The 24,901-nt window shown below is 37.1% G+C and overlaps 1 protein-coding gene across 5 annotated transcripts; it reads left to right on the top strand.

Moving 5' to 3' along the window:
• Positions 1-188: 188 nt before the first annotated feature.
• On the top strand, positions 189-19,471 carry LOC112558983 (kinesin-like protein KIF3A). 5 transcript variants are annotated; one of them, XM_025229769.1, is made up of 19 exons: positions 189-366; positions 543-644; positions 1,049-1,217; positions 2,195-2,339; positions 2,514-2,598; positions 2,966-3,071; positions 3,566-3,705; positions 3,949-4,146; positions 4,981-5,155; positions 6,465-6,563; positions 7,965-7,973; positions 9,786-9,797; positions 11,111-11,267; positions 11,498-11,678; positions 12,030-12,140; positions 13,110-13,235; positions 13,473-13,595; positions 14,732-14,868; positions 15,444-19,471. In XM_025229769.1, exons 1-19 carry the CDS (start codon positions 361-363, stop codon positions 15,481-15,483), a joined length of 2,121 nt encoding a protein of 706 aa, XP_025085554.1. In that variant the 5' UTR covers positions 189-360; the 3' UTR covers positions 15,484-19,471. The 5 variants fall into 5 exon arrangements, with proteins under 5 accessions (XP_025085554.1, XP_025085556.1, XP_025085555.1 ...); XM_025229771.1 differs by lacking the exon at positions 7,965-7,973; XM_025229770.1 differs by lacking the exon at positions 7,965-7,973 and having other exon boundaries at positions 9,783-9,797.
• Positions 19,472-24,901: the final 5,430 nt, after the last annotated feature.

The raw sequence follows: 24,901 nt of genomic DNA, 5'->3' as shown, positions 1-24,901 counted from the left end.
TCCTTTACGCACACATTGTTACTAAGCAGGTCTGGGGAAAAAATGAAACAAATGATCAGTGTAGGTTGATTTTTTGAAAAAAAGGGTAAAGTTTGATCTGATCACAAACTATTATCATGAACGTGTGTTATTATCTATCCATGATCTGATGCAGCTGCAGCTCCAGTATTTCAGCCAATCGGAGAAGACCTATATGTTTGTGCGGGTCTGTAACATGCCATAACCCATAGCATGACGGACATGTAGAGCGTTATGTTGACATAGACTCTAACTGCTTATGTGGGCAGAAGAGCAAATGGGCCTTTGAATTTTTTTTTTCAGTGACTCTTTCGCCGGTGCTACCAAACAAGAAAATACACCATGCCGGTAGGCATAATTTATTTTGACTTGTGTTCGTTAAGCTTTGATATTGTTTCTGGTATTTTTTAGTTTTAATTGCAAACACATTGATATACTCGACTGTAATTTCTGCGATTATGTCAACATATTCGTTTCTGTAACAGCAAGGCCGCTGCAGCAATATTAATATGTTTTTATTTCAGGAAAACAAAAGTATGAAAGAGACGGACAATGTCCGTGTTGCTGTCCGTTGCCGACCTTTAAATGACAAGGAGGGTACACAGGGATGCAAGGAAGTGGTAAAGGTAAGTGATTTTCAACAAAATCTCAGACATAGGACAAACTTTGCTCCTACGTGCGCACACCCCCAACAGAGGCTTTCTCCCACACTCTCTCCTCAACACATGCATGTGTGTGTTTTCATGCATATAAGAATGATGTGGGGTCTTGAGTGTTACTTATTCAAGGCTGTATACTGACTTATCACCTTTCCCTTCACTGTTTTATTTTGTTGTGTTTCAAATATATTGCTGCTGCTTATCTGAATATATATATAAGGATGACTCTATGAATACTTACTGTTATTTGTGTTGGTATATTAATTATCTTCAACTGGATTTATTTTGGTCAGACACATTGGCACTTCTGATATATGCATTGCTGTAATGTCAGTGGATTAGATAGGTTTCATCAGTGTTATTATGTTCAGGTGGACCAGATGAGAGGTACTCTTACAGTCAACAACCCAAATGGTACATCAGGGGAACCTCCAAAGACATTCACATTTGACATTGTTTATGGGTCAGACTGCAAGCAGCTTGATGTTTACAATGAAATTGCCAGGCCTGTGGTAGACTGCGTCCTTGAAGGATACAATGGTTGGTTCAATTCACTCTTGCACATGCACAAAATGCTGAACGTGCCAAAGAGCTGTTCCATGCATATTTGCATGGTAGAAACCATCATATGGTGTGAGATTGTATGTCCTCCTAAGGGAGGAAACCCCAATATCCTTCAGGAATTATTTTGTCATGAATTTTCCATTCAGCAATATTTGTTTTAAATGTTATGCCTCTTGAGCCATTTTCCCCTTAAATTCATGACTGCAGAGTTTAAATTATTCGTTTACACTAACCTACCCAGATTGATTACAAGAAAACAAAGGAAAAAGATTTATGGAGATGTCATACTTCCAGAAATGCTTTTTTATTTGGTGTTTTAATTTAAGTAGTGTTAATTGATTTATTGTAAGTTTATAGTTGTTTTTTTTTTGTCTTTGTAAAGATTTTTTTCATTAAAGCTGTTCCATTTTGAGGTAAGATGGCTTATCAATCCATTAGTCTTTATTGTCTGCATAAAGACACAAGCCTAGAACAAAAGTTAGTCTTTGGCTTAAACAAGAACATTTACAAAGAAAGACAACTAGTCACATTTATTATACATATAATCACACACACATCTGCACATATGATGATGTTGCAAAAGGATTAATTCATCTGAAAGTAGCACATTTGAGCTATCTTTCTACTGTTGTGTTCTAACCTCAATACTTGCAGTTTACTCTTGCCTGTATTACAAACCATTCTAAAGTCAAAAGAAAGTATCAATATATAATATAGTTTAAGTTTTTTAGAGTATGTTTCGATATATTCTTTCAGCAAGGTAGATGATACTGAAACATATTGATTAGGTGATAAATTGGAGAGTGCATATCAATATAAAAAAAAAAAGTTTAAAAAAATGGAGGTATGTGTTGACCTAGCAGTAAAGCTTGCCTTGAGTGCCTTTGATATTTATTTATTTGTATTTGCTTTGATGTGGTGTTTAGACTGTTCTATAATGTTGTCTTTGGCAGGCACAATTTTTGCCTATGGTCAAACAGGCACAGGTAAAACATTTACCATGGAGGGGATCCGATCCATTCCAGAAAAGCGAGGTATCATCCCAAACTCATTTGCCCATGTATTTGGCCACATTGCAAAAGCTGAAGAAGATATAAGGTGAGTCAACTTATAAACAGGTCTTTCATAAGGGGCTTTAATAAGTTGTTTAGATGTCTTCTTAAAGATCTCCGTCAGAAGTTAAAAATCTCAATGAGACAATCTTATGAAACCTAGTATGTAGATATAAAACTGTATCACTGTTTGCGTCATCAAGACTTGTTCTCTTTTCAGATTTCTTGTGCGAGTTTCCTATTTAGAGATTTACAATGAAGAAGTACGGGACCTTCTGGGCAAAGATCAGACGCAGCATCTAGAGGTCAGCAGTATTTACCATGGGGAAGTACTGAAAGATCAAATAGTGCAATACATTTTTTTAAAGTTTAGTTTCTTGTGATGTGTTTGTTAAAGGCCAATATTAACACATTAGCTTAATATACGAAGTTAAGTAAACATATATTTACTGACTATTGGGGATATAGTGTCATTTATCATTAGTAAAGTTGTTATCATTTAAACGGACTTTGAGCGTGAAATGCTGATTTAAAAAAAATTGATCAGCATCACTATTCCGGATTGCTTTTGGCACAGTGAAAGGGGGTGATGCAGACATATAACTTGCAGTGCAGAATGCTGAATGTGCTGATTTGCTATACAGGGCACTTTTGTTTTTTTTTGCTTTACAGGTCAAAGAGAGACCGGATGTTGGTGTCTATGTTAAAGATCTATCAGCATTTGTTGTAAACAATGCTGATGATATGGATCGCATAATGACATTGGGAAATAAGAATAGTGAGTCCTTTGTGCATATAATCTTGATATAAACTGTTCTACTATGGAGGGAAAGGGGATCACGATAGTAAAAGAATGATAAAATGTGTGAATGTGTCATTTTGTATGTCCTATACAGAAAGGGAATAAGAGCGAAGAATTAGGTGGGTCATGAGCAGGAGAGAGAGAACATGTAGTAAGCAGGAAAAAGAGAAAGGTGTGAAGAGGAAAGATTCATTCTTAAAGCTTTGTGTACATTCTCTTTTTGAAAAAGATGATGTATAAAAAATGCATTACCAAGAATGGTTAATAATTATCTCACCTAATATTCAGTAGTATAAAACTTGCACATCAACATCATTTGACGATAGTCTGATAATAACTGAGAACAGGGATTGTGTGTGTAGGGGGTGGGAGAATAGGACTACCTGCGGGACAGCAATTATGTAGATGCAGAGTTTTAGAGGAAATAATAAATTGGACAAATGGTTCCAAATGTTACCTTCCTGCTGCAGGGTCTGTAGGGGCAACAAACATGAACCTTCACAGCTCAAGATCTCATGCTATATTTACTCTGACCATAGAGTGTAGCGAAAAAGGAGCAGATGGACAACAACATGTCCGCGTTGGCAAGCTGCATCTTGTTGATTTGGCAGTATGTCTCTTTTTCATCAGGCATTAAGTGAAGAGAGAACTTTTTTTGGTTCATTATTATTGAAACTGGCATAATAAGGGAGAAAAATGAAAAATTCAGGGAAGTATTAAATATACATTCAATTGTTTGCATTTTGGAAACTGATGTTAATAGTCTTCCTCAATATGGAAGTTCAAAATAACCTTTTTTGCTAGTTTTTTTTAAATGTAGTATTAAAAAAAGAAAACTCTTGTGTTTATGAAGGGTTCTGAACGGCAAGCCAAGACAGGCGCAACAGGTCAGAGGCTGAAGGAGGCAACCAAGATCAACCTGTCTCTCTCTACATTGGGCAATGTAATCTCCTCTTTGGTGGATGGCAAAAGCACGCACATTCCTTATCGTAATTCCAAACTGACACGACTTTTGCAGGATTCATTAGGTGGAAATTCCAAAACCTGCATGGTAGGTGCTTAATATTATTCCAGATAAATTGTTACCATTCTTAGAAGAATAGTAAAGATTCACTGTGAACATGATGAATTTTATATGAATATGAATTAAGATGAAGTGTAACCATTCTTGGTGGAATAATACGAATTTCTCCTAAATATGACACTCTGTGTGAGCAAAAAAGCTGCTAGATAAATTTAGTAGTCTTGTTTTCTTAATTTAAGACATGGTTGCAAGAAACAGTATTCAGGTTTCCATTTGGATTGTCACTTGATGTTTGTCTTGTACATATATATATATTGTATATGTTCATGGTGTAAAAAGATGTATGCTTGTCCACATTAATTACTCTTATCAGACGTAGACCTTAAATGTGAACCATTTGTAAAGTTGTGAACTTAGGAACAACTAATTACAGTAATCCCTTGCTATATTGCGGCTTCACTGTAGCAAAGGTTTGTTGTTTTTTTTTTTGTTTTTTTTAAAAACTAATTCTGTATCAGGGAACTTTTGCTATATCACAGGATTTTCAGGTTTTTATATAATAGTTATGAATCATTCAACTTGTAATATACTTCACTGGTTAATACCCATATAGAATTTTATATGTTGTTAAAATTATGTAGGTTTAAGTGCAGAAAGTGCATATGAAGTGTTTATAAGAGTGTGTGAGTGTGGGAAGGGTTTATAAAGCCTTAAAATATATATATATAAAATTAACATAATGCTGCTACTTCTCAGATTTTCACCTATTTCTGGAAGTTATAAAACCCCATGATAGGTGAGGGATTACTGTATTTACCATATGTTTGTCAAGATTTTCCTTTTCTGTATTTTTTTCTACAGATAGCCAACGTCGGACCAGCTGACTACAACTATGATGAGACCATTAGCACACTGCGCTATGCCAACCGTGCTAAGAACATAAAGAACAAAGCTAAGATTAATGAAGACCCTAAGGATGCCCTTCTGCGACAATTTCAGAAGGAAATTGAGGATCTTCGTAAGCAGCTTGAGGAGGGTAAGTGCATTATTGGGTCCTGTGTGAGAGTTTAAACTTCATGAAAGTTTATTAATCATTTTTACAATGATTCTTGAGTCTTAAGACTTGTTATATGCTTTAGGATATTTTTCCCTTTGGTGTTAACAAAAATAATATAGAGACTTGAAGGTGAATGAGACTTTTACCTGCTTCACTCTTATTTGAATAAAGACACAGCCTTTGAACAAAAGAAAAAAACTGGCACATGATAAATAGCAAATAGAGATCAAATGACTATCCTTTTAAAAATCCACAAAGGAGAGTATTCTTTAGAGATCTTTCACAATACAGAAAGTATTCACAATGAGTGCATGCATCTAGTCATAGAAATCTGTTAAGCAGTGCATTTAAAGAATGGTTAGAAAGAGATGTCCCTTCACCTTACTGGCTAGACGGTGGCTGCTTTTCTTCACTTTCATATTTGCCGGTTGATCTGCGTGAAGTTTTGTGTCAAATGTTCATCAGCACATCTGTTACGATATTTACTATGTTCCTGTGAGGATTTGTGTGTTTTCTGGATGGGTAGTCAGTGCAGAAAATGAAGGAGAAGAGTGACAGGGCTCTGTTTCATAGCTGTAAGCACCAGACGTGCAGCAGAGCTCAGTACTTTGTGAAGTTTATGGAGAAGGTATGGGGGCAGCCTGCAACCAATGCACAGAGACATCTGCATAAATAGCTATGTAGGAAGTGGCTCAGGGCTTCTGCTTACGCAAAAAATTGCGTACAGTACGCATTAAAAGTTCAGAGGACCCCTTCAATTTTCGTCAATGGGGTCCCATTCAAATTTGGGCGAAGAACAGGGACCCCTTAAAAATCTGAAGAAGGGGTCCCTGGGACCTCAAAGAATTTAGCCTTAGCATAAGCCCTGTGGCTTACAGCTGCTTTTGGTTGTAACCAGGACGTTGAGTATGCTGGTGTTATTTATATTAAGATATCAAACTGTAGGCCTGCGGTTCTCAAACAGTGGGGTGCGTCCCCCTGGGGGGCACGATGTGCTTACAAGGGGGGTGCAAAGGTGGTCATTTTTTAAAAGTTTCTTATACCGGTTTTAGTGAAATTAACTTACGTTGGTGGCTAAGGGGGCCGCGCGGACGTTGTTTGTCAGGGGGCCGTCACAAGTAAAAGGTTGAGAACCGCTGCTGTAGGCCGTATGAAACTGGCTTGGATGTATTCGCTGTGTATGTTCATAAAATGGCTGTAGACAGAAACCAATCATAATACTTAATGATTAGATAGGTGTTTTTTTTCCCCCTGACTGAACATGAAATTTTGTTTCCTGTTTCTGCAGGTGTTACTGATGAAGAAGGAGGGAGTGAAGAAGAAAGTGGTTCAGAGGAAGAAGTGGTTGGAGAAGATGGTGTGAGAAGAAAAGTGAAAAAAAAGAGAGGTAATAATTGCTTTAAAAATAGTTGCTTTGTCTGGAAATTTCAGACTATACGAGAGATATCTTTGTTTTCAAAATTCTGTCAAAAGCTCTGTGGCAGAATTACTTGACAAACCCTGAGATAATTATGTCTCGAGAGTTTCATGGGAGAGAATTAGATGATGTTCAGCTATAGTTTGCAAGAAAAATACACTGGCTTCTTTACAAGTAATTGGAGGTTGTTCTTTACTTTATGCTTTACGCAGAGTGGGTTAAATTGGATTTTTCTTTGCCTGTTTTTTTTTAAAGGAAAAGATAAGAAGTGGTAAATTGGGCTTAAATGATAGATACTAATGTTTGAATCTTTTTTTACCTGGATTTTAAGTTTCAAACAAACTGTTGACTAACAATCATACCTGTTGGAGGTCAGCATGCTTCTGTACTCTTTTCCAAAGGAAAACATAGCAACCCCTCCTGAGGTGAAAGACATTTTATTTTGCTGAACCCATCCGTGATGTGCAGATTTTTGTAATGACTCATTGGCATTTTCTCTAACACCTATTCTGTAATGTTATTACAGTTATGCTTTGACTTATTTTAATAATGTATGACCCATGTGTATAGTGGAACAGTGCTACTGAAGTGCTTGTGTAGCTATAGTGGATATTTTTGATTTTTTTTATTACAATGAACAACTTTAATATTTATTTACAACACTATTTCACGTGGGTCTTTTATTTGTAGTCTTAAAGATAATATGTAATGTCACGACTGACTTAGAAATGTTACTTAAACTTTCATTCACTAGTGTATAAACCTATTTATCAAAGCAGGATGGTTCAACAGTAGAACATTAAAAGTGCTTTTTACCTAGAGAGTGATGACCCTAAGTTCTTTGTTCAGATCTTATTATTATAACATGTAATATGTCTGGATACGGTACTTGTTTACAGGGCTTGACAAACCCTGGTAATACGCTTAATTGCTGAGTTGTCTTAAAACACCGTAAACATTACTCCATCCCCCCCCCCCCCCAAAAAAAAAAAATTAGGGACGAGGGGAGAAATGTAGATGGATTTGAAAATCAACTATATGTGCTTCTGAATTTTTTCTGAACAAAGAGCAAATGATCTGCTATTTATTTTTTAAAAAAACTTATAAAAGCTTATTGTTCATGATTATCAGCCTGTGGTATCTAGCTCTTTCCAATATCTTAGCAGGACGCAAGGTTTTTAAAATCTAAGAACAAGCTCTTATAAAAGGATTTCTTTTTCCATAATTTCTGACCACTTCATTTTGCTGCTGCCCACTGGTAGAATATGAAGCCATTTAATTGACCCCCAAATTCTAATATGAATGCTATTGAATGTACAGTAGTATCTGGTTAAAAAAAAAAAGTTATCCAATGCTATATGTTTGGAACAGGGAGTGACAGTGAGTATAATTACTACAGCTATGTTCGCAGAAAGCATGCAGGGCTATGAAGCATTTCTAATGTAAACTTGAAAAAAAATTCTATCTGTGGTTATTTTGGCTCCCTTTTGTGTTCTGTATTTTACTTTACCATCTGCTAAATATTTCTGCATTGATCAGATGTCCTCTTCCATCATGAAAAGTCATTTTGTAGTCACAAGCCAACAATTATACATGTGCATGCATGGACACATGCTTGCACGCTTAGGCACACAAAGAGTCATGTTGTGCTGAGAGCCACAATTGCATGCACTGGATGGCAGCTGTTAACTGTCTGCATGGTCATGGTCTTAAAAGCTTGATGAAGCTAGCAGGAGCCTTGAAGCTGTTTTCTTGGTTCTGCAACTGAAAATATTTTAAGTGTGGTACAAGATTTGGAAAAGTTGATTGCTGAAAATTTGCATACTTGCATTGCTCGGAAGTCTTAACTGGCAGTTTTTAGGAAGCTTTGTTTAATGTGTTGCATGCAAAATTTGAACTCACAGGTATGGGATTCTTGTTGCTTGTTTTTGTTTTCAAAAAATAAGGTTAAATAAGCAATTTTAAGCTAAAGTTATTAGAATCTGAGGTTGGTAGTTTTAACAGTTTTTAATCACAAAGCAGGTGGGGTGGACAGGGGGGCTTAAAGATGACGAGGGTGAGTGTGTGCACCTGAACATACTTGCCTGCTTGTTTATGTTTTGCTCTCTATAAACTGTACTTAATTACTTCTTATTTTTGTGTAAGAAGTATTTCTTTATTTCTTCTTAACTGTTTTTGAAAGTGTTTTCCTTCTGGAAATTTAAGTGGATGCAAAAAAGCTTGAAAAGATAATTTTAAATATGTTCGTGGGCATTGAGCTTTTGCTGGGGTGTTATGGTTATAACACTGGTGACAATGATCTCAAATTATAGTGCTTAGCATCACTTCTGTACTTTTAATTGTTAACACCCTTTGCATCACCAAACATTAATCTCCTGTTTTACATATAATAAACACAGAAATAAATGCTTGTTGTGACTTTGCCTGTCATAATATATAGCCAGACTTACTGGCTCTGTCCAAAAAAGCATAGTATTTAGTTTCTTATATCATGCTCCTGTTTTAAATAGGCTGGTTTTTTTTGGTTTTTTTTTTGTTGTTTATTTTTCTGATGTATCCTTGTTTGCTGTCATAAAACTGATGTATAAATTATGCCAGTGTCCTTGTCTGAATGTGACTGGAAGCATTTTATTTTTATGTGCTTCTGGCCATAAAGACATAAAGGGGAAAATAGTTCCATGAATGTCTATGTTGTGGTCTTGGCTACATTCTTTTTTGCATTTTTCATCAGTCCACAACTGAACCAGTGCCAGCAATGTTTGTGTGAAATTAAGTTATAGAACTAAGTTTAGTTCTGTAAATTAGTTGTTAATTTTCTTGTAATCAAGCGGTCTTAAGAAGCCTAAACAAAATCAGAATTAGGAAGAACTAGTGTGGAGTTTTCAGTCATGTGTATGCATGTTTCACCTCTGGCACATTTCATATTTACCAACAAGAACTGCTTGTGAAAATCCTTGGTTTTGTGCCCTTTTTTGACTCTGATTCTGAGTCTTCGAGGTTTGGTTACTGAATGTAAAACTCAGAGACTTTTTGCAAGATTTTGCTAAAGAGGAAGAGTTGATCAAATCTAGTACTAATGTAGCAAATACTATTGAGGTTTTCTGGTTATACCATAGTTTATCAATATATAGGTATAATCAGACAAAAGATAATTTTAATAACAAACTATTGAACTCTGTTCTGATCAAGCAGCAGAAGGAGAAGGTAAATAGCAATGAAGCAGTTGGATTATACTTTTGTTTGCTTAAAACCATGTTTGGTTGACACTGCATGTGTAAACAGATCAATTTAATTTTTACCATTTAGTTCTTTGATTTATGCTTTGTGAATTCCTGTTTTTTGTTTTTTTTTTTGTTTTTTTTTTTAAGAGAGAATCATTTGATTTTAATCCATACATCACTGGGTTTTTTTTTCAAACACCATGGAATGATGTTGGAGATGTTAACAGATGTATAGTTGAACTATATGTGAATAAATGCAAGTGAATATATATTTTCTGTTAATATATCCTTGCTATTTTTAAAGTTTAATTTTTCTTATAATTATCCATACATTGCAAATAAAAATGCAAAGCTATCATTAAGCTTTAATTTTAAAGTAAGTGAAAACAAATTCAGGTATAGTATTTGGACAATTGTAAGGAAATTTATGATCTAGTTTAGCTTTTATTTTATGATAGATTGCATTCTTATCTTCAAAGTGACAGTTGTGTGGATATTAGTAAAGGCTTTTGGTGAGATTACGACTTTGATATAGTCTTTCTTAGAATGTTTATTAGCATCTTCTCTTGAACTGTTCAGAGTTCCAGTATTCTGTACAGATCAAGATGTGATTAATTTAGAATTAGTGATCTCAGGATAACTTTAGGCCATAAATGCTTAACGTTATATGGATGGTTACTATTAAGAAAATCACCCTTTAGCTACATAATTATCCATCAAACATTACAGGTTAGGATCACAGGTCTTAACAGAAACCATATGTTACTGGTAAAAAGACACAGGTCATAAGTAGGCCTCCTGAAAATGATAGGACCAAATACTTTGATGATGCCCATCATCATGAAATTATCAGTGTTCAAAGCATCTCTTGAGTTGTTGAATATTTGAAACATTACCTATAGTAAATATATATATATTTAAATTTTGAATTTTTCACATGCATGACATGCACATATCTACCTTGCTAGCATGTATCGTAGATATTTGTGGAAGTGCACAATAAATTTAATTCCTTCTAGGTATAAGCACACATCATACAGTTCTTGGAATCTGATGACTGTAATTGGTTGGTAGAGTAGTATCTGTCCTGCATACCACAAAACATGCATATATCTTTGACACAACATGCCCAAGTTGTGTATTTGTTATATACTTGAGGCAGCCACTGAGATTGTGATATGCAGGACGAAAGATATTGGCTCGGTTGACCTATAAGTGGCTTAATTTGAGCTGAGTTTTTTCTGACATTTTTGTTTAAAATCCAAGGATGCTTTCATAGAGCCACATTATTTTCAGGTAAAAAAAAGATCTCCAAAGAAAAGATGGTTGAGATTCAGGCTAAGATTGATGCTGATCGGAAGGCACTAGAATCAAAGAAGGACATGGCAGAGGAGGAACGTAACAAGGTCAAAGCTGACCTTGATAAAAAGGAGAGCGAACTCAGAAAATTCAAGTGAGGGCTTATCATTTGTGTGTGTATGATTGTTGGTGTGTTTAAGTGTAGGTGTGCATATATGTTGTGAACGCATGTGACATGCAGTAAGAGAAAGTACAAGTATTAATTTCACAAGTTCTCTTTTTATCTTATGAAATCCATAAGTCAGTCTTTTAAATGCTTGCTTTTCACACTTTGTGCACTATAGTCAGTGGAAAAAAGAAAATGTTATCTCTTGCTTTTTGCAGAGAGGAGCAAGAGCAGCTAGAACACAAGCTTGCTGCAATTCAGCGCAAAATTATTGTAGGTGGAGAAAACCTCCTAGAAAAGGCAGAGGAGCAAGAACGGATGCTACAGGAAAGTGCAAAAGAACTAGAAGAGAGGAAGAAGAAAGAGGAGCTTTTACGCAAGCAACTTCAGGAAAAGGAGGTTTGGATTCTGGTTTGGTAGTTATCATTAGTGGTGACAGCAGTTTTGTAAGATTTTATGTAAAAATTCTTTTTATTTATTTTATGTTTGTTTCTTTGTGAAAGATCTCTAAAGAAAAGATAGTTGAGATTTAGGCTAAGACTGATACGGAGTGGAAGGAACTAGAATCAAAAAAGATGTGACAAAGGAGACAAGTTGACAGAGGAGTACAAGGTTAAAGTTTACCTTGATAAAGGTGAACATGTGGTCCCATTCTAAAAGTTAACACATCATTATATCTCAGCATTATCAGTGTTTTTCTGTAGCTGGTTATGCTCATTGTGGCTAATTTTTGTGGTCTGTGCATTTCAGCAAGAAAGACTTGACATTGAAGAGAAATACTCCAGTCTGCAAGAGGAAGTTGCTGGCAAGACCAAGAAGCTTAAGAAAGTATGGACCATGTATATGCAGGCTAAGTCAGAGGTGGGTGTTTGTCTCCTTAAGCAGAAGCTTTCAGGTAGTAGGCGTTGACATGACATCACAATCAGCTCAGTTTGGAATACCATCCTCCATTTGTTTGTAGTAACCTTTATTGCTGTATGTATCGTGTATACTTTTAGTAATCACCTATTCTTCTTATTATCACTTGGCACTTCATTCTTCCTATCATAATTGTGAATAGAATTTTAGGGAAAGAGAACAGCTTTGTCTGTTGTCTAACTGGCATTGGAAACCTCCAGAAATGAGTGAACTGTGTATAGGTTCTGTATAACTTTGATTACAATTTTTGCGTTGAGTAAATTAACATTTGTTTTGGCTTCAAAATACTATTTTAGAATGTTAGCTGATATTTGCAGTAAATACATCTGATTTGTTTTGTTTTGCTACTACTGCTCATATTTCTAGTTTTAAAAAAATGCTAATACACATGCTAAACAGATCAGAACACAGAAACTCAGTACAGAGAACACAGTGTGCCAAAAAATTCTAAGAATTGTGATTCAAGTTTCAAAAGCTAATTTTAGACTCTTTTCATTACTGTAAAAGTTAAACTACAAAGAAAAATATGCTACAGTAGCAGCAGCAGCAGTACAAAGTTAATGAGCAGAATACACTATTGAAAAGGATGACTTGCACTGTCCCTTTCCTTCCCCACTCCCTTTTTTTCTCTCAATCTTGCCTTGTGTAGCTGATACAGAAGTTGTTGATAAAAAGTGTAAAAGCAAATAGAAAACACTTTTACTCTGTAATACACTCCTGTCAAAAGATATTTACAGCAGACAACCACTTGTGTCTCATGGACAGAATTAACAAAAGGGTTGTTTACTGTCAAATAATTTCTGTTGTTGAGATTTTGATCATGAGACCTGCAATAGCAACTAGTTGAGGTTATTAGGCTGTTCATGATCACATGGATCTTGTTTTGCTTAAAATATGCACTTTTGTAAGCAGATGGCAGACATGCAGCAGGAGCATCAGAGGGAGATGGAAGGGCTGCTTGAAAATGTTCGGCAGCTAAGTCGTGAGCTAAAACTACAAATGCTGGTTATTGACAACTTCATTCCACCAGAGTACCAGGTAAAAGCAGGATTTCTTGGATGACATCCTATATTTTAAACACACTTTATAATTACTGCTAGCAAATTGATGCAGATTGTCATGCCTACATGACTTAAGTTACCAAACTCTATCAGGGTAAGTATCTTGTATCTTGTGAAATAAGTCTTCTTTGTGGTCTAGGTAAAAATACTGAAAAAGGAGCATATTTTAATAGGTTTGGCATAACCTTAAGCATTTGAATTGCTATATCAACAGGAAATGATAGAGCAGCATGTTCACTGGAATGAAGATATTGGGGAATGGCAGCTGCGATGTGTGGCGTACACTGGCAACAACATGCGTAAACAGTCCCCACAGCCTGAGAAAGATAAAGACAAGGTAGGAGAGGCTATTGCATGTTTTATTGTTGGGACTATTACACCTATAATTCATTGGCACCGTCATAATGCATATCATGCAGATACAGGGAACAGCATGGCTCATCCAAAAGGGGTCCCATTGCTACCAGACTGTTCGTACTTTAAAATGCTAAACTACTGTTATCTCCTATAATAGTTACCCTCCAGTGCTCCATGTGACTGCCATCATCACTTCCCCACTTCCCCAACCATGCCGGAGAGTGACAGCTGCACCTTAAGTGATGTATTCTGAGCACTGTCCCAGCCCAGTTACAGGTTTTATTTGATGACTGTTTGTTCACCTAGCTACACTGTCTATGCCAAACGGATGTTCTCTTATCCAAATGGCATCTACCTCTCACAGCTAGCCCAAGTTCTGATGTCATAGTCCTTGGAGTTTCTATGACAGCAGGTGGCAGTCTCGGTGTTCTGTTTTCACTGAATGGTTCTCTAATGCATGTGTCCATTTCTTCCAAGTCTTTGCTCTTCTGGCTCAAGTTACAGTCTTGAAGAAAGTCCCTTGGCATGAAAAGAAGGCTGAAAAGACATATTAACCTCTGCCTCAGAGAACTTGCCTTTGATGACATGCTGACAAGTGCCAGTGAAGTTCCTATACCCTTACTTGAACTTCATATATTCCTACACATGATGGACTGGAATGTCAGATGAACACACAACCAGCCCCTTTCAACCAGTCATCAATTAGTCACTGTGAACAGAGAAAAAAATCACATCTCCAGTGATATGCGACTAGCTTTAGCCACACCTTGCAGGTCGTTGATGAGGGGTAGGACTCAGGTGGGAAAGAAGATCCTTTCACCATCTGACCATGTATTGAATGTTTTTTGTCTGTACAACCGCCATTAATTGTTGGAGATTTTCATGTCCTAACTAAAATAATCAAATGATGCTATCTACCTGTTTCGTCTGTCATTAGTCTTTAGTCATCTTTGAATGAGGAATCAAAATATTTTATTGACAACCCTAACTGTACTTCACTTGTTAAAGATTTAGGTAAATTATGATACAGGTGAACAGGGTACGTAGTACTACACATTTTTTTCTTACACTAACTGTGTTGTACCACTAACTGCACTCTCTCAAAAACTGTTCAAGAATGATGCAGTAGACCTTTCCCACGTATACCTGGCCTACACAGCAGAAGGGGCAGAGGAAGCTCTTAGACCCAAGACATCCAAATCTTCCAAGTCTGGCCGACCTAAAACTGCTTCGAGGCCTAAGAGCTCCAAAAAGTGAGGATTTACTTTTATGGCTAAGTATTAAGAAGTGAAAGCCACATGCACTGCATTTTTTGAGTTGATGCAGTCATGAATGTTCCTAGTGAATGTGTCACCATGGCAACCATAACAGTAGGCTGCTGACTGATAAGGTGATGGTTGCCAGAGGGAGCTTCCAAACTTTCCATTTATACGTTTATTTGTCATTGGTTACAGGAGGCAATTTTAGAGAAATTAGCGCTCATTAGGCACAGTTGGCTTGCATCTTGTTTTCATACATCTTTAAACCTCCAATAAGACAACCATAATTCACACACCCTTTTAAATATTTCTTAAACTATTAAATATCATACTATTTATTAAAATATTACTTCATTTTTTGTACTAGATCTTAGTGAAGAAGGTAAGCAACTGGAACTGAGAGGTTTGATCATGAAGCACAAATTACACAGATGTGCATACACATGCATGAGGATACATGATGAGATACTAAGATTAACGTTGTGTGCATGAAGTTTTGCAAAAGAAGAAAATAAATATTTTAAAAAAGATATCTTTATCAGACTCAAAGACTAGTTTGTCTTACGCAGGAAAAGCAAGAACAATGACTTGGATTCACTGCTTCAGTGACTTCTGGCTTCAGCACTGGCCCTCTGTATCTTTAAATCCCTTGCTATCTGGCACCAGATGCATGAATTCTTCAATTCTCACTGACTACCTGAGACATGGTATAGGCAGACATTTAGCTTGCTCTAGGAATCCATCAGGTTGTAGTGGGAATCAGAAGCACAGGGAAGTGCTCGTTTACAAGACAGTGTTGGATGCTGAGAATGTCTGGTTTGCATTGCAATGTTGGCTGTTTGCAGATGCTAAATTTGTGAAACATCTCCTGGGCTTTCTCTCTTGGAATGCATTGATTTATCCATTCCTTTATTCATGGTAATTTCAAGTTGCACACATGCTTTTGGAAATTAATGTTACAAAAAGTTATACTGTCATATATTTATTAGTTAGATATTCCACTGGATGGAAGTCAATATGGAACTAACTGGTCACATGTATTAAACTAATCTTGACTAGGCTGCCAGCGCATTGTGTCTCATTTTGCCATGCATTCATGCCCATTACCATTTTAAATCTAGGAGCGTGTATATGTATGTAACAAAAATCTCACTGATGCTTGTGTCATGCAGGCCTACTCTTAATTTGTCAAGAGATACTGAAAATGGAAGAGAATATATTTGATGGTAATACATCAGCAAATAAAATATTGTTCAAGATCTGAAGACACATATCTCACTTTGCTGCTAACATGCTACTATACAATTCCTTTTTATTAACTCTTATTCAGCAAAACTAATAGTTTAAATTTTTTAAATGTTTGTTGATAACAACATTTTACTAAGAGTCGTGATCAACAGTTTAAAACAATAAACATTGATAAATTAAATAATGATGATAATAAGATGGGTAAATACAAGATATTCCAACAGGCTGAATTTGTTAAATAAGCTACATACTGTAACAAATCAATATTAACTGAAGTAAAAACACCTTACACCTTTTTCTTTCCTGTTCTCTTCTACCCTCCTTCTCAAACATTCACATATGCATACACACACTGTTTCAGTGTTTGTTATACCTTAAAAGTTGCAAAAGCTAAAGAAGTTTTGCCTATGAAAATTCTGCATGTGCTGGCACAGCAAAGCATCGAAGTGCATTTCTGTGTAGATGTGCAAGTGTGTGTGATATTCGACGCTTGCCTGTTTTGAATGTGATTGTAAACCCTGCTCCTTTCTGCCCCAAGTTGCTCATGACAGCAGTTGGTCAGCTTACAGCAGCACCACATTCTCAAATAAGTGCTTTGCTTTGAAATAAAATTTGTTGAGCAACAGCACTACTACATGGTTATTATATATATAAAGAAAATTATTACAGCTGTGATTACAATCTTATTTTCTGAAATTGTACATTATAGTGAAAAAAATACAACACTGTATTGAGTGTTTATATACATTTGTTCTTTATCCTCCATGATCAAATAGGTGTTCTCGAGGTATGTGAAAAAAAAAAAACAACTCAAGCCTTTTTGACTGTGGATGAATGATTTAAAAAAAAAAATTGGAGCATTATGCCATAGCTCATCTAATAAGAGGGTTTAGTTGTACCTCAAAGGTTGCGCTAATTTATTATCGAAGGTAATTTAAGTTTTGTGCTTAACATAGTTGTGATATGCAAAAATCTCCATTTATTATAAAGCAGATCCATTTTTTAAAATAGTCACTTTCTTTGTTAGCTTATCTTTTTGTGGATTAAATCCACAAGAAGAAGAAGAGCAAAATAGTCAATGGACTGATTTGCTAAGACAGTTCTTATAACTGAAAGTCATCTTCTAGTTAGGCAACCTAATCAGTGCAAAGTATCTAAGATTGCAGGAAGTCATCTGTTTCACTTCATACTCATAAGTTTTAGAATGACAACACCATTTCAAAATGTTCTACTGCTGCCCTGCCTATAAAACAGAAGGTATTTAATTGTATAATGCTGTGAACTTGCTATTTTATTAGAAAAGACAACTCCACAATTCAGCTGATTGTATGACTTAGCTCCCTTAGACTACTAGATGGATAAGGCCACTATCAATGTACTTTAATTTCCTCTGATCATTGTTGATAATAGATTCAGAAGTCGATTTTAAACAATTCTGGTATTACAAAATCAAACTTAGTATTTGAATGTCTATTTACAGCTCACATTTTAATCTTCTGCGAGGTTTTAATAGTTACCATCTGCTTTGTTTTTCTGTCCAGATTATTGATAACTGTTAATAATTATCCCTTTTTTTTAAAAAAAAAAAATGAGCATTTTTTTATGCTGTATTTTGATTTGTTATTTTTCTTTTGACATACAACCATGGTTTTTAGAGTTGTTAAGAGAATTTATTAGCTACGATAAAAATTATTACGCATATTTTGCATTTTTTGTGTTTTGAAGACTAAAAACCCACCCAAAAACTGAGTTGTGAAAGGCTTTGACAGCATGGCATTTGTATGTAATGCCACATTATTCATTTAATGTATGTGAACAGGATGTCATTTGGATTGTGATTGTGATACCTGCATTTGTCATCAACTGTAAATTTTCATTTGGTGTTGCAATCTCAGATTGCTCTTTACTCCCTTATAAGTCATCACCTTTTACACCTATATGATTCTCTCCCTCTTATTTTCAAAGTAGCAATTGGTGTAGAGAAAAGTAAGCACACATGAGACAGATGTTAATGTTCAGAGCTGGAGATTTTTTTTTTAAGAAGCTGCTGACAGCAAAGTTAAAAAATTAAAATTTAAAGCTGTAAATCAAAATCTCATTTAGTTGTCAGCTGTACAGTTTCAAAATTGTTGTGTACTGCACCTTAATACCTGTTAAAGCTGTGGGACATAGCTTCTGGGCTTATGTATATTTGTTGGTGTCTGTTGGTGAACCAATAAATCAGACAATTACTTCCTAATTGTAGCCTGTTTGGTGCATAATAAAAGGTTGAGTCTGTAAAATATGTCTGTATCAAGTAATATCAAAAAAAAATGGATAGCATGATGATGCACAGACAGAAATATGACAATTTTGTTAGTCTGAATAAAAATGAAGAAACACCCCTGGCAAGCGAATCATTGGTGTGCATTGAGTGTCCGTTTTTTGTGCACAATTCTTGTGACCAAGAGGATGAAAAAAGAATTATTAATTATTGAGTACTATTTATATTTATAAATACAACTTTATTTATCCACAAGGACAATTTAACTGTTATGTGAATATAGAAATGAGAGCTGGGGTGGTGTGTGTGTTTGCACATGATGCATTGATTGTACACATTGTCTTGTACATGTGAATGAGTTGGATATCTAAGTTTGTGCATGTGCATGTAGAATGTCTTAATGGTGGCATTCTTTCATCTGCCTACAGGTGAATCTCATTTTGATCTTTTTTATATGATGATAATTTGAGGTTAAGTTACCAGTTGTGGAGTTTGAGAGTTGTGTTCAGTTATTGATATATATTTAGAAGCTGACTGGAAGGTAAAAGTTCTCTAAACAGTTACCAAAAAAGTTTTATATAGCAAGATTTAATACAAATGTGTAACTGGCACCATTTTGTGCTTGCACTGAAAACGTTCACAAAATTTTGTATATGAAGGTAAGACATTCTTTGTAGACTGCGTATTTAAAGCATATTAATTTGTATCATTTTCTGTTGAACATATGCAGAATGCATTATAAGTGTAATACTCAGCAGTATTTGAAATAACCTAAGTACTTATAGTAAATGGTACTGAATTTTGGACAGAAATCCATCCGCTATTGTAGCTGATTGAGAATGTTACAGCCCACCTGCATTTGTCCAGCATTGCAACTAGTGTTATGGGGTGAATAGAAAGAAGAAATTGCTTACATTCCTGTGATTTTGGAGTATTATGCCGTCCATTTTTAAGTTTACTTATTTGGTTTCAGATTATTTAATGGTGTGCATGGTTTTTTTTTAATTTATTTTTGTAGGTAGGTGTACATATTTTATTCCAATTTTTTGTCACCTTTTGAAAAGGATTAAATCAATTTTTTTCCAGCTTTTGTTTCACGTTATTATATTTTTTCCACTTTGTTTTGCTTCTGGTGTTTGTTTTGCTTTTGTTTTGTTTTTTACTTTTCTGTATACTTCTTTGTAAACCTAGAAAAACATAGGGTTGGTAAGCAAAGTCTAAATATTCTATATGGCCCGCAATGTACACGACTTTGTTTTGGTATTAGTAAGAGTACAGTCGCTCCTTCTGTGCAAAATTTCCAATTGATAAGCAACCCTTTTTAGTTTACGCTCAAAACATCTCGATTAAGATGAATGGAAATCTTTTCTAACCCACAGTTAATTCGACTTCCATAACTTTGTTTCGCATTCAGTTTGATCCCTCGCACTTTTTGAGTCACTGTAGAAGAATGGAAATAGCTTATTGAAGCTGTAAATTCTTGAGGCAGTCACATTTGGTGCTGATGATCATCACATCCACACGCTTAAAGGGCGTAACAACGATAAACAGCTTTATTGGTTTGCTCGTGGACGTGTATAGGGATATTTGTGGTTTACAACTAAGCCAAGATACGCCACGTGAAACTTGACACGCCAAACGACTTCCTGTAGAATTGAAGGACTTCCGAGCATGCGCAGAGCGGCAACTTGAAGGTGTCGTCTGCCACTTTTGAGTTAGATTCGTGTGGTAGTCATGGTCTGATCTGTGGTTGTTCACAGAGCGATGTCTACATTTACATGGTTGTGTCTGATTTAATTAGAAGAAGCCACCATAAAGGAAGACTTTCTGTCTGCAAACTGACTACTTTCTACTCGTTTAATAATTCCGGCGGAAAGTTGTAATTTCGTACTCCCACTGGGACTATTGAATGCGTGGGTCATCGAGTTGTGATGGAACCCAGTCTTTGTCTGAAAAGTTAATACACTGTGTGAATACAGCAGACACATAATCTGCCGAGAGTAGGTGAGTAAAGGCAAGTGTGATTTATCGCAGCTTGAAGACCAACATTCATGGTTTGCGCTTAATTTTTTCCTCCCCCCCCCATATATCGGTAGATATAGGCGGTATAAACATTACCTGTACATTTCAGCCTCCAAAACCAATCTATTAATTAAAAAAAGCAAACCATTCAGGTTTGTCTTTAAGAAAGTGACCGTCCGTCAATGATCGTTTGTAACCAAAAGAACGCCATTCATGTTGCAAAAAGGTGTTTTTTTCCACTGAACAACATATATGGTAGCTCTAATAATTGCAATGATACCATAGCCATCAAGATAATGATTATTTTTATTTAGCCTTGTAAGTTTCTCATCTTTTCTGATCTCCACTAAATTCCTACAGTGTTCGTTAGATATTGAGTCCAAAAACGTTGTGGGACACATTGAGGGTTCGACTATCGGTTATTCTTTGGTCTCGAATAAATTCAACACCAACTATTAAACAGGAAATAGAAGTCGGGAAATTTCTTTTTTTTCACGCGGATCCGTCAATAGTGAACTACAGGAAGTTATAGAGTTAATTTTAAGTAGTAGTTTCTCAAAGTGAAATATCTATCAGCTGTCTTGACTCCGTTCCTTGTCCAACTCCTACTACGTCTGACCTAAAAAAGGAACTGGGACCGGCGAAGACTGCATTTCCGATTCAGTTATTTTCGGTGCCCCTTCCTACCCCAACAGGTCATCCGACCTTGTGTCGTGTCATTTTCTTTGCCCTTTACCCTCGAGTGAATCGACCTGACAGAGAGAGAAGTTCTTGTGCTCATTCTTTCCTTCTTCAGAGAGTGGGTGGCTGCTAAGATTTTGATTTCTTTCGAAGACTTTCGCCCACAAGGTCGCTTCCACCAGCCACCAGTCCGACTGACCTGTGTTTTGACTATAAATATAATTATTTGTGTATTGTAACAAAAAGAAATTATATTTGGAAACCTTTTGGGTTACCTCTTCGTGGCACATCTCTCATGGAAGTTAGGAGTCCCCTAAGAAATGGTTAAAAGGTTGCTTTTCTACCGGTTTCTGATTTCAAAGTGAAGGAGTTCCCTCCCTCTAGAAGGGGGAATAAAAAGAGTAGATGTTGTCTGCGAGTCCGTCATTTGCTTGTCGACGGTTGGGTGTCGGATTTGTCCATCGACGTCACTTAATTGGATATTCGAAGACTTATGATAAGACTTCTAAAAATTCCATTTATAGTCGTTCGTTCATTCGCATATAAAGAGATGTTATGTTGTAGGTATTTGTTTTTAATTTACAGTGGACCAGCCGTGAGAGACTGCCGTTTCACACAGCAAAATACATTTTATGTTGTTTGAGCCCGCCAGTCCCCATGGATTCTTTCGTGTGAATGTATTTTCTATTGTTCTGCATATCTATGTGCAAGTTCTATATTCTATATGTGTGTGTGTGTGTGGACAAAGAAGGAGAGCTACTGTATGGTAATTATTTTAAAGAAGCAATGGGATTTCATAACCCATTGGTATCCGAGCCGATCTCTGTTTTGGTTCCTTATCATTCTTCTTCTTGTTCCTAAACAGCCCTAGTGGAGCATAGGGCCGCAGCTACACCCCGCCATCAGATCCGGTTCTGGGCGTCCCTTTCCAGTTTGGACCATGTCACACCAGCTGCCTCCGCCTCTTTGTGGACTGATCTCCAATGTCTGTCTGGGTCTCCCAACTCTGCGCCTCCCCTGTGGGTTCCAGTCCAGAGCTTGTCTTGTTAAATAGTTGGCCTGCTTTCGCAAGGTGTGACCAATTCTGCCCCACTTCCACTTCTTGATGTCTTGGCTGGCTTGGTTTTTGTTTGGTTCTCTCTCACAGGTCTGTATTGGAGATCTTCTCGGGCCATCTGATGTTGATGATGTGGCGCAGATATCTGTTGATGAATGTCTGAATCTTGTTGGTGATGGTGTTTGTCACTCGCCATGTCTCAGATCCATACAGAAGGACTGACTTTACATTTGTGTTAAAGATGCGGATTTTGGTGTGTAGAGATATAGCCTTGGAGTTCCAGATAGGTCGTAGGGTGTGGAATACAGGCCTGGCTTTATTTATTCTGCTTCTTACATATTCATCTGCACCTCCATCTTTGCTGACTCTGCTGCCAAGGTAGGTGAAACGGCCAGACTCTAATATATTTCCCATGTAGTTGGAGTGGAGCTTCTTGCTTGTTGTTGACTCCCATACATCCTTTTTTTATGTTGATGGTCAGGCCAGTCATTGCTGCTGCTTCTGAGAGCCGAGTGAGCTTTGACTGTGCGTGTGTGCTTATGGGAGAACAGGCTGATGTCATCCGCAAAGTCGAGATCCTCATGTTGCCTGGACGAAGGTCCACTGAACGCCCGTGTTGCTGTTAGAGGTTCTTCTTCTCATGATCCAGTCTATGACGATCAGGAAGATTGTCGGCGAGGGCATACAACCTTGCCTCACTCCAGTCCTCACTGAGAAGGGGTCAGTCAGCTTTCCGTTGTGGGTCACCTGGCATGTCAAGTCCTCATACAGCTGCTGGATCAACTTCCAGATGGTTTCCCTGTCTAAGGAGCCAAAAGCCTTCTCAAAATCCACAAATGTCATATATAGTGGCGACTGCCATTCTATGGACTGTTCAATAATATTTCGTCCTTAGCATTATAGTTCAATGAAAACTTTTTATTTGGATTTATCTCGCTAACACATTTGAAAATGTACTTGAAGCCATGTTACCACCAACAGCAATAGCGTAAGCATTCTGGACTTGCTGACCAAGGGAGATATTAAAGATACCTCATGTGTGCATCTGCAATAGACAAAAAGAATCGACAATGGCAGAAACAGTTAGCAGACTATACTGAAGGTGGTGTCCGTTCTTTGTCGAGCGTGACAAGTGCACTGGTCCACGTGGAAAGCTTGCGTGTCGCGTCCTTCGTTACTGCCTGGTCATGTTACCACGGACACTGTTCAGTCTCGGGTCGTGAGCGAGCCACTGGCCACTCCTATCAGACTTTCAAATGTCAAACACGTCCCCAAGCGCGGCCCCAGTTTGCGTTTAATTGATGAGCCAAACACACCACGGTGTGAGTGCTCGAATTTTTCATTGTCTTCCGCGCAGCACGTGCATGCATGTGTCGAGGTACGCCCGGCAGCGTCAGCTGGTCCAAGCCTCAGCCGCGCGAGGAAGAAGCCCGGGGACGTCCCTTGCCTCTCGGCCAATGGGGACCGCCTCGCGCTGTTTCCTGTCCTTTGGCATTGAAGTTACAGCATGGTGCCAGCCCAAGCTGGGCGGCATGTCATGTCCTATGTCACTGCCGAGAGAAAAGGACAAATTCCACGTCATGTGTGAGATGTTGCAGTGCTGTTGATTTTGATTATTTTTTTAAAACTCTAAGATGTTTTGAGCGTGAAAATTTCGCACAACTGTTTAGGCACTGATCAATGCACACATATTTTCGAGTGATTTTATTGGATGAAGGACACTAAAGTGAGATGATGGTCATAAAAATCTTCCAAACTGTCGCGTATTCGACCGTAAACAATTTATGCACCCAGCTAAGAAGGCCCTTTACACAAGGTTTACACTATGTTAAAGGCCCAAATTTAGTACGCGCGTGAGCTCTCTTTATTCCCGAGTCAGCTAATTGTTTTTTTTAATACTGTTGAAGACCAGAGAGAGGAGAGAGAGAGCAGTTTTATTTGTATTTGAGCCAGAGCCAATTTTTAGGATGCCGTTCTATAGGACGCATGGGCTGCGCTCATCATTCCAACACAATGTCAGACAACGCACTCTCTTATTACTTATGCCTCACTTAACACCATGGCTTATTAACTGAAATAATGGACCAGAATTCAGAGAACAATCATAAACATTATGCGATTCGGCAGAATAAAGCATATTAGTCGATCGTTTTCATTATAGGCGATGGAGACTAAAGTATAATCGTTATGTAACCTGTGTGACGGAGGCAGCTGGGAGGTCAGAATGAGGAGGCACAGAAAGTCCACCAGAGAGAGTAAAAGGGTATTGTCTGCTGTTTATGCAGAGAAAGGGCCGATTTCATTGCAACGATTGCCAGCTTGACAGACTGACAGGGTCCACAACCCACGATGAAAGGGAGACAACTGAGCCCACAAGTAATGTCAGAGAGACCGAGTTGATAAAAGAGAAAGTTTATCAAACAATAACAGTCTCAACAAGAAAAACAAGACCGCAGAAGAGGTAGCCACGAACCATAGACATCTACAGCAAAATAAGCAACTGACCGAGGACGATCAGTGGCCAAGAAGGTGGCACTTAAGGTCATTATGAGCAGCTCACGAGGGCACGGAATAGGTCGATAGGTAATTATAAAGCAAGAGAATTAACAAGTACTCAGCATGTAGTGTCACGGACTAAGTAGGTTTAACAAATAATTAAACGTGTCATGAATGTCGGAAGTCTCAGTTTGGCAATCTATTTTGTAAGATAATAAAATATATTTAGCGCAGCAGAAACAGCAACGGAATAGGGAGAT

The sequence above is a fragment of the Pomacea canaliculata genome, linkage group LG3, assembly GCF_003073045.1.
Source record: "Pomacea canaliculata isolate SZHN2017 linkage group LG3, ASM307304v1, whole genome shotgun sequence".
In the NCBI taxonomy this organism is placed as follows: Eukaryota; Metazoa; Mollusca; class Gastropoda; order Architaenioglossa; family Ampullariidae; genus Pomacea; species Pomacea canaliculata.
Note: the sequence above shows the minus strand (reverse complement) of the source record. Positions and strands in the feature narration are given on the sequence as shown.

What these genes read in the sequence shown, in the direction of transcription:
- LOC112558983 (XM_025229769.1), top strand. An exon ending in AAAGCTGAAGAAGATATAAG is followed by an intron (nt 2,340 to 2,513) that starts GTGAGTCAACTT and finishes TTCTCTTTTCAG; the next exon opens with ATTTCTTGTGCGAGTTTCCT. An exon ending in ATATGCAGGCTAAGTCAGAG is followed by an intron (nt 12,141 to 13,109) that starts GTGGGTGTTTGT and finishes TTTTGTAAGCAG; the next exon opens with ATGGCAGACATGCAGCAGGA.